This window comes from Cenococcum geophilum (genome assembly GCF_001692895.1).
Source record: "Cenococcum geophilum 1.58 unplaced genomic scaffold K441scaffold_26, whole genome shotgun sequence".
Classification (NCBI taxonomy): Eukaryota; Fungi; Ascomycota; class Dothideomycetes; order Gloniales; family Gloniaceae; genus Cenococcum; species Cenococcum geophilum.
Window position 1 is genome coordinate 529,239 of NW_027137584.1, and position 10,080 is coordinate 539,318.

A 10,080-nucleotide genomic window follows, 5' to 3' on the forward strand; every position below is an offset into this window, starting at 1 on the left:
AAGATTAAATAAAAAGGGTGCAGTTTAAAGGCCGAATAAGAGGCAACGTTTAAAATACACTATACCCTTTTAGGAGAACCCTATAAGGCGTTAAGCTTTAATAGAAAGTAGGATATTCCGAAAGGCGTCCTTAATATCCCTCTTAATAATTATATAACTATAGCCTATATATATAACGTATTAAAGAACCTAATTAACTATTAAATATTATAGTATAGCAAATGCTATAAAGATTAAGTTATTAATAAATCGGCTAGATAGTAAGGATAAGTTATAAATATAGCGCCATCCCCTATCTACTTTAGGTACTAAACCTAGCGGCAAGGATATAATGGGAGACGTTACTATTACAATCCTACCTATATCTAGATTGGCGCTAATCTTCTCTAAGATTAGGACCGTATTTATAGCTATTAAGGCTTAGTTCTTTTAAGAGAGAAGCTTAATTTCTAGGTCTACCCTAATCTAGTATCTAAACTTTAAGATACTAATAATATTATATTAGAGGTTGTTAGGGTATAGGGATAGATAACACCCCCACGCTTAAATAATTAAGGGGGAGGGAGAGTCCTATAGAGGAGAGAAGGGTAGGAAGACTAGAAATAATAGTATAGTATTTGGCCTACCTATACTATAAGGGTAGAGCACAGTTTTAGCGGAGTATAGGTATAGCTTAATAAAATCCTCTTCCTCCTCTTCCTTTTTCTTATTAATACTTTNCTNTAGTAATTACTACTTNNAATTNCTTNNAGNATNNAGGCNACCGCACTTACTNTAGGTATNCGGGAACTTNNAATNCTTNCCTAGGTTATACTTCCCTCTATTAAAGCTATAATAGGTCCTTAAGATATTAATATTTACTTACATATGTTTTAAGATAGATGCGGATTTATAAGTACTAGGATTATAATAGATATCTAAAAAGTTACTAAAGATCTTCTAGTTGGCTAGCTCTAACTAGTTCTTTTAAATAACTATAGAGTGGTGCTCTAAGGCCATAGTTATTAAGGGAGTAATTTAGTAGGTAGTAGATAGCTAAATAACTTAATTATAGAAGGTAAGCATTTAGGGAATAAGATCTACCGAAAGATTCTTATATATAATAATTAAAATCATTATATAGTTAAGGAAGCCCTTTACCCACACTTTAACGGATAGGTAGTCCTTTATTATCCCTTCTTTTAGTCTTATAAAAAGGACGCTATTAATAATAAGGATATTATTCTAAGGCTTAGACTAGAGCTAGTGTATCTAAAGGTAAGAGAGGTTATTAGGCAAGAAAGTACCCTAAAATACTTTAAGTATCTCTTTATTTAGGACGCTAGGGAGGAGGATATTTAGGATATTAGCTATAGATGGGAGCAACTTACCTAGTTTATTAATTAGGGTTAAGAATAATACTACTATAGCTAATCTTACTGTTACCGTAGCGAGGCTTAATATATAGAGTTTAGTTGCCTAATCTTCCTATTATTTTTAGACGTGTAGTATTTTAATACAGTCCTCCTATTCCTAAAGGAGTCTTATTTTCCGGTTAATTGCCTAGTTCTTAACCTCCTTTACCTAAGCTCTTCTAATCCTTAGGTCCTCCTTATATAGTTACTAAAGCCGTTCTTTGGCTTTTTTAGCGGCTAAAGTCTTGCGTTAAGCTATGGAGAGAGGCGCCATTATAGAGGATAGAGACTGTAACGCTAGCATATCGCCTAAAGGTGTAGGGGAAGGTAAGGGAGACTGGTAGGTAACCTCTAAGGAGTTTAGCTCGTTAAGTATATTGTTATTAGTTAAGTTTTTAAGGTTTTTATAGATAATTCGCGAAGGTTTAGATAAGCGTATAGGTCGTTAAGTCATTAACAACAACAATCAATTATTAGAAATTAAGTAAATAAGGTATTGGCTCTTAAATGAGACTAATATAGAAAGCAAGCAAGCAAGGCTTAATTTTGTGAATGTTAATAATATTAGTGTTACTACAGTGATGTGCACGACCAGCTTCCACCCCCCCTCTGAAAAAAAATATTATTTCGCTTTGGTACGCGGGCTCGCTAGCAATCGTAGCGAACGCCCATGCTTGGCTACAAGAACTTTACTTCTAGCAGACTTCGCGATTGGCCTTCCTCCGCAGTGTCGTGATCTTTGTTAAATATCGTGAGGTTTCCACCAGTACGATATTACCAAATTTCATCGGCAACTGTAGGAATAGCTTTGTATTCGCGTTTTGGCGGCCACAGCGGGGGGGGCGTAGTTAAGGGGGAGGGGAGGGCGCGTGCGTCCTTAGCTTGGTTCTCCTGGCCAACTAAGGCGATTCTCTAGGGCAACCAAAAAGGTCCTTGCGTGCAGGCACATGCGTTCGCTACAATTACTATATACAGTTGGTGGCGATTTAGCGAGCCCGCGTACTGAAGCGAAAAAATATTTTTTCACATCACTGTAAGATACAGGGGTGCTGCTGCAGTGCTCGCTTAGCCACATAGACATGTCCATTATAGTAAGTTTCTTAAGCGAGCTATCCGCGAGAGTAGGTGCGATTTCTTCGCCTAGTATATCACGGAACGAGGTCAGGAGGCTCTGTAAACGTCGTAGCATTGACTATAGTACACGATAGGATATTGCACAAAGGTGCAAAGAGGTGTAAAGGGACCAGCACTCTATATACTGTGGGGTGCCAAGGCTCGCTAAGGGCCGCCAGGCCGGAATCCGTGACATAGTAGCAGTTTTAACATGCCGTAGGAGGAATATATATAGAACAGGATAAGCTAGAGCATTTACGGCGTCAATTGGAGCAATTTAAGCGTGGTGTTAAGGTTTAAGGGCTAGAGGAGTTAACTACGGCTTTTAATATTGCTACGGGCACTTGCTAGGAAATCGTTTGATATTAAATTACTATAAAACGCCTCTTTCTACCTAGTTTATATATCTTTTATATATGCGTAAAGCCTTTTAGCAGGGAGTTATGTTAACAGTAAGGCGTGTTTAATGTAGAAATAGGCTATCTCACGGTTTTACACGTAAAGTTGGGTGCAAAAATTGGGGATCTGCGTGCCAAGGATTCTAATGCGTTTCGTAAACGATAAATAGTTACCGCGCGACGTTACCTTACTAAAAACCAATACTACGCCTTCCGCCCCCGGAAGAAGCTATATCTAAGGCCTTACCACCAAAACCTAGAGGTCCCGATGGGCCTGAATATATAAGGATTTAGAGTTAAGCAATTGAGCTCTCGTCGGCTTTTCTAACGAATTAACGTTTAAGGTTAGAATTAATATAAAGCCTACCTTTAAATCAGGACGAAGCTCTGTACGTATTTAGGGTGAGGTCTCTCTTAAATTTAAGGAAGGATTTGTAGTATTAAAGAAAGGAGTATGTATGAACTCTTATTAATATATTAATAAGATTCTTACACCCTACGCGGCTCCCTTTTACGTTAAGAGAACTCTCTACTGTAGTGACGCTGTTTTTATGCAGGACAGAGCTAGGTATTATACGTTAAGAGCTACAATATAATACCTCAAAGATCTTGGATTTTAGGTGCTTCCTTGGCCTACCTAGTCGCCTGATTTAAATCTAATTAAGAACCTTTGGAGGATTATAAAGCTTCGGATATCCAATAGGCGCCACTTAATTCGCGATCTATGAGAGATAGAAGCTGTTCTACAAGAGGAATGGGATAATTTAACACCTGCCGATTGGAGACGTTGTATTAAGAGCATGAGGAAGCGTTGCGAATTGGTGATTAAAGCTAAGGGCGGCTCGATTAAATACTAAAACCCTGCTACACCAAAATATTCTCTAGATACGAATCTATTATACTTTTGAATTGCTTCACGATTGCTTGCTAATTGAGTAGCCAATCCTCTGCCGGAATAGGTGGGGGAGGCCTTATCGATTGGCGTTTTGAGCTTTGACCATTGACTTTTTGTAGCTGATTGTACTTACTAATATGCCGTTTAACTACCGCAATATATTCTTGTTTGCTTTACGCCAGTGTTTATTTACTATAGGTATCTTGTAGTTATATAGGTGTATATATATGCTTATATGCACCCCATATTTAGTGTATATGGTTTGTGTAGTCGCTAAAAGTAAATTGTGGCTAATGATGCGCGTTCTGTATAGGTAAAAGTATGGTACCGCTGACCTTTTTCCGGCGCTCCATCAGTAACCACGCTCAGCTTTCGCCGACCCCCATCGGTAACCACGTTCAACTTTTCCGTAACCACGCCAAGCTGCGCGCCGCGCCTGCAGGTAGTGACGGCCGTTGAACCTTGAATGACATTATGCCTTCTCTTACATATAAACTTACAGTTACTGTTGCGAATATAGGGAGCGATCTAGCTGGGCGATGTTGAGGTCGAAGGGGCTCGGTCATTCCTTGCGAGGTTTCCCTCGTGTTGGTGAGGGCATATTGTGGATGGAATGAACTCTCCTTGAGGAGCGGTGTGTGATTCTGGGTCGCAAATTCGGCCGAAGAGGAGTCGTCGGGGACGAGTTGATGAGGGAAAGAGGACTGTTGGTGTAGCGCTGAGGTCAGTAAACACTGCAAGGATAAGCCACCAGTAAAAGACTTCTTCGCGTATCAATTCTCTAGACAATAGTTAATTATCACTATCGGATATCGAATGACAAGCGTAACGCCTGTACGCAATCACGTGAGCGGTGGAGGTGTGATGAAGTTCCACGGGCCCCGGGGGTTCACTCCCAGCCAATCGCTTCCTTCCTGTAGGTGCAAGCCGCCGCCAAGACCAATCGCAGCGTCTCTAGACTACGATTGGTTGGCATTGATTCTAGAGAATTGAGAGACCTAGGGAAATTACAGGAGCAGAATCGATATTTAATCCAGGCTATCGGACCCGCAAAAGACGAAAGATTTCGTAGCGCTCACGTTCGCGAGGATTGTGGAGTTCAACTGTCGAATCATCCATTATTGCGTGAATTCAGCCCTCCAGAAAGCCCAATCTGGGGCTCCGTGTTCCAGCATCGCTTGTCCGTAAGTTTCACTCAACCCAATCCGTACCTCAACATTTATGCCGCTCTTCCACGTCTCCAATGATTACACGACGTTAGACTTCCGATTGAGACGACCCATAGCGCACATCATTCGAGGCTTGCAGGGCGTAGGCTAGTGCGGGAGCAGACGCCGGTGGATGAAGGTGGAGACCGTCTGGTATGTTTCGTAGCATCGCACAAAGTCGTTCGCTGGTAAGGATAAAGGGATCGTCTGCCCCTGCCATTCATGCCTGGGTCACCTGCGGTGCTAGCAGACATCCCACCCCAAGATCTAAACCTTCACACTCTCTTCCAAGGCTGTGCCTGAACCAAGTTCTTGTCTCTTTCATCTATTTCTTTTGAGATATCCCAACCACTCTTACATCTTCCAAGGCTGTGCCTGAACCAAGTTCTTGTCTCTTTCATCTGTTTCTTTTGGGATACCCCAACCACTCTTACATCTTCCATAATCAATCGCCGATATGGTTGGACGTATCATCCTTGTCGTGGCCTACATGGTCATTTCTATTGTAGCTGCTCCTGTACTCATCGATGGAGTCCCGGGGCCGGCAGTCGTTGCCAGACAACCCTTGGTAGGTTCCCACCTCGTTCGTTCCACCAGAGACGTTTGTGCTGACAAGTGTGCAGGTCGACTCTCAGCTTGACATCAAGCGGATCGTCTCCCCCGAAGCAGACAAGCGTGGCATCACTCCTCAGGGAGACAAGCGCGGCATCACTCCTCAGGGAGATAAGCGCGGCATCACTCCTCAGGGAGANAAGCGCGGCATCACTCCTCAGGGAGATAAGCGCGGCATCACTCCNCAGGGAGATAAGCGCGGCATCACTCCTCAGGGAGATAAGCGCGGCATCACTCCTCAGGGAGATAAGCGCGGCATCACTCCGCAGGGAGACAAGCGCGGCATCACTCCGCAAGGGGATAAGCGCGGCATCACCCCTCAGGGAGACAAGCGTGGCATCACCCCTCAGGGAGACAAGCGGGGCGTCACTCCCGAAGGAGAGTAAGTGACGAGACATCACAACGACGACGATATCGAGGCGGAAAATGGAAGACTCGCACGAAATTGATATTTGCCTCCTGATCATCCTGTCGATTCCCATTACCTATTACTGACTAAGTGGCAATGTCGACCGGGTGGCAATAGAGTGACAATTACAAATTGTCCTCAGCATCATCGTCAGCCTTTTACCACCCACCTCATGTATATATAGTCTCTTTTTTCTTCATAGGTCAATCTACACACGAGTTCTCCATTTCGACACATCCAGTTGCGGAACGCCGCTCCTATGACATCGAAGGCTTTCAGGCATTCGAGAAACCGTCATTCCTAAGAGCTTGGATCGCTAGGAATTCCCTTCTTCGTTAGGACAATAGCTTCTGAAAATAATGCTGACCTTGTCCGGTATATATTTTCCTTGAACTTTGAAGTTTCCCTTTTCGGTTCGATGGATTCTCAAACCCAACCGGGCGGGGCCTGGTTCTGGTTTACCTTGGGCATCATCGGGGAGAACAAATTTCCCGATGCTCTCCAACCTCTCGTAGGAAGTAATCTCACTTTCAATTGCTTGGCCTTGGCTCGCGGTGTTCCGGCTTTGGGGTCTTTATCCGCGGAAGAGGTGATCTTCTCTTGCATATCGTCCGGCAGACCGTAAAGGAGCGTCGCGATCGCGGATGTTTTCCAGACCCCCACTTGAGCGGCGCCTCTTCCCGTCTTGATAATTGTGGACACCAGAAACACTAAGCTCAAGAAGAGGAGACTAACCGGCAGGATCAGCCATACCCACCGCACCAAGACGTAGGCTTGTGTGCAATACGCCTTTCCCAGAACTGGCTCACTGCTGTTTGAGGATCGAATGGTGTTTGTCAAAGCTGTTGCCAGTCTTTCCATGTGACTTGTGACATTATTTGGTGCCAACCATGGATTGAAAATGGGTTTTATCCAGTTCGGGGATTTATTCAGCGCAAATTTAAACCTCATGATAGAATCCGCGGAAGCATTCGCCACCGTCGTCCAGGACGGCAGAAAGTCATCGAAGATTTGAATAGTGTACATCGCCGTCTTGTTGGAAACCCTGACTATTGAGGCGTTGTGGCCAGGTGGGTCGATCGTGACGTTTTGCTGGTAATAGGCCTCGGTCCCGTTCAATTTAGCACTCTGGAACTGTTTCGAGAACCATGGATAGGGGCCAGCCGTGTCGTTGATGAATTCGTGCTTCACTTCTTCATTATAGGTAGCAAAGCTGTATGACGAATTGATGGTTTTTACACACCATGTCAGCATACACTCGTGAGCGACAGGTACCTGATGTCGAAGCACGCTATCGCTGCCGTTGGCTGCGCTGACGACAAAGAAATCGACGATTGGGTTCCGAACATGCTTGAATTTGTACGAACCGCTGTAGAATGCCTCTCGGCGGGGATTAGAGATTAGTGGAAAAGCACGCATCAAGAGGATTTCTCCCGTAGCCTCAGAGGAATTAGCAGAATCCGCCAAATACCCCGACATAAGAATCGGCGTGTCACTCGTTGCATTGAGAAAATATCCGCACATCCTCGCGTTGGGGTAGGTGTACTCCAGGTACGCCCCACTCGAATTAGCCGCCCAATCCACGGTGGTATTGAGGCAAGCAAACGTGAGGAGTTCGGACACGTCGGTACAGGCACTGCAGACGCCTAGTGTATCATAGAGCGGCCAAGTACAATTACTTGTAGGGCAGGAAAGAGGTATATCTGGTCGAGTGCCATTGCCGAATTGCAAAGGTTGAGTCCCGTTGTCGTAGAGAAACTTCTGTGCAATCGCGGCGATATCTTGATCTTGCTGATTAAGTTCATTTCCGGCCAAAAATTCTATGCCGAAGCGAGGCTTGTAGACAACCACGTTTGGAATCGAGCTGTTCCCGAGCAAAGCCAACTGTTCCGGAAAATCAACCACTTGCTGGAAGAAGGGATCGAGAGCCATGGAGAAAAGCGTAATAAGAGCGCCAAGCGCAGCTAAAGCTTTGCCCTTTGTACGAATAAGAAGCAGAATAGAGCCCCAAGGTCCCCTCGAAGCATTGTCGAAGATCTCGAAATCCCACATCTTCTTGGAATCGCCTTGGAACCAACTCCACTTGAGCTGCCCCAACGCTTCTGAAACAGGCAGGATGAGTGCTGCGCCGGAAATTTTGGAAAGTATGGCAATTAATGCGTTCAAAGTCAGAACACCTGGCCAGTCAGGGATCTTTCCATTCCGATAGTGGGTCAGAACGCCGATAATCGTAGCCATGCAGATGGCGCTTATCCACCAGCTGATGATCTCAAGTAGCCACCGTTTGACGACGTTCCTAGACGTAGTATACTGCCAGAGTCGCTGTTCGATGCGTTGCGCGATATTTGGTTGTGATTCGCCAGCCTCATTGATTTGCGACATCGCGAGGCTAGATGGTCTATTCAGAATGCCAAGACCGTTGAGGTCAGCTTTACTTCGCGAATCCCGAACCGGTTGCTGTTTCTCCTTGTGGAGACCGTTATCCAGCTGGATACGAGGTCTCCCTGAAGGGAAGAATCGAAGTGCAGGTCGCTGCGGAGGTGGCTCCGGTATTGGCCAGGTGGGTGAGAGATTTGTGAATTGGGTTGCAGGAGAAACCGGGGAGATATTCATCGAAAGGTTCGTAAATTGAGTCGATGCGGCTGCAAGAGCATGGACGGCTCGTCCCTGTGAACGGGTCTCTGGAGCACGTGGCATTGGCGAGATCGGCGAGATCGTATTGTAAGATCTCGTCGTTCCGCTGCCATCGGTCGTTTCGAGATATATAGGAATATGTGGATACGGTGGCCATTGCTGCGGCCTAGTTGGGTTCGTCATTTTCGCTCGAGAATTTGAAGATATGGAAAAGTTGCTGCCGAAGGACCAGTAGCTGCTGGCACTGCCTGCTTCAGCAGCAATGGCAGAGAAAGTAAATCTTATTGAAGAGTTGGAACGAGAAGAGCGGAAACCAGGCTGAGAGATGAGAACTTTCCTACCTTCGACATGCTATTATCGACGCATGCCTTGGGCTAGCGTATAAGGCGCAGTCCATGATCGGAAGCTGTATAAAACATCAAACACTGTTGATACCGGGGCAGTGCGTAGCTGCATTCTGGAAAAGAGGCTTGACCGATCGAACTGTAGCCCTACAGAGGCAGGATATAAGCGCTAGTCACCGGACCATCCAGTGCGGCGTAGTTTGTAGCCGCCGGAGGGGAAAGTGTTCAGACGTCGTTATGTATATAATTAGTCTTTCGCCCCATCGTTGCATCGGAAGGATGATGACGCTGCGACACAGTAATATAGGCGACTACTGTGGAAGATGCAAAGCAAATAGGACAATGACATTGTGAGAAATCGAAATTTAAAGGTGTTGGTTACTTTTCGGGCGAATGAGAGTGATTGTCTTTTATTTCAAGTGCCCAAGTAGGCTAACCGCAGAACCTGTGTGAGATGCAGGTTTTGGGCCTAGAAGACGGACTAAGATCCCTTCCACAGTTTCAAACCAAGGATAGGTTTATCTCATAAATCAGACCCCCGGGGAGAAATTGCGCCACGGCGTGGCGCTAAGGGCTAGCGTCACGCTTGTGAAGTCCTGCGAACTCCTGAGCCAACCAGATCACTTTACCCTAGTCCTGTGGACTCCTGTGAACTCCTAAACCAATTAGATTATATAAACAGGAATTTCTCCCTAAGGGTTTAAGAGCTTATGGGCGCCCTTTATATATAAAATTAATATTTCTTATTAGGTGATAACTCTTCTATTATTGTTAGCGACTCAGTCAATCAAGGCACGAGCATGGCAAGAGGGTCGCGCAAGCCTGTACGATTGGTAGTCTATAAACGAAGATCCAAAGCTAGAGAAAGGAAAGGAGACGGAGGGCGGCGCCGCTCGACGTTACATACAATCCTCTGGTCACGTGACGGTAATTATCTAAAACTGTGCGAAACTGTTTGCGACTGTCTACGACTGTTTGCGACTATCCGCTATAATCCACCGATATCCATCAGCTACAATCTACCAGTTTCCACCAGCGCCGTAACATTACCCCCCCTCCGAAAAAGCCTGCCC

General features: G+C 45.2%; 2 protein-coding genes across 2 annotated transcripts; both read right to left on the minus strand.

Annotated features, from left to right (window-relative positions):
* Window positions 1–5,492: 5,492 nt before the first annotated feature.
* Window positions 5,493–6,278, minus strand: K441DRAFT_137868 (uncharacterized protein). The gene is made up of 2 exons (XM_067640107.1): window positions 5,829–6,278; window positions 5,493–5,695 (listed from the first exon to the last, which is right to left on the minus strand). The coding sequence occupies exons 1-2, from the start codon at window positions 6,100–6,102 to the stop codon at window positions 5,640–5,642; spliced, it is 330 nt and encodes a 109-aa protein (XP_067502970.1). The 5' UTR covers window positions 6,103–6,278; the 3' UTR covers window positions 5,493–5,639.
* Window positions 6,279–9,427, minus strand: K441DRAFT_137860 (uncharacterized protein). The gene is made up of 2 exons (XM_067640106.1): window positions 9,005–9,427; window positions 6,279–8,829 (listed from the first exon to the last, which is right to left on the minus strand). The coding sequence occupies exons 1-2, from the start codon at window positions 9,058–9,060 to the stop codon at window positions 6,456–6,458; spliced, it is 2,430 nt and encodes an 809-aa protein (XP_067502971.1). The 5' UTR covers window positions 9,061–9,427; the 3' UTR covers window positions 6,279–6,455.
* Between the last annotated feature and the right edge of the window lie 653 nt (window positions 9,428–10,080).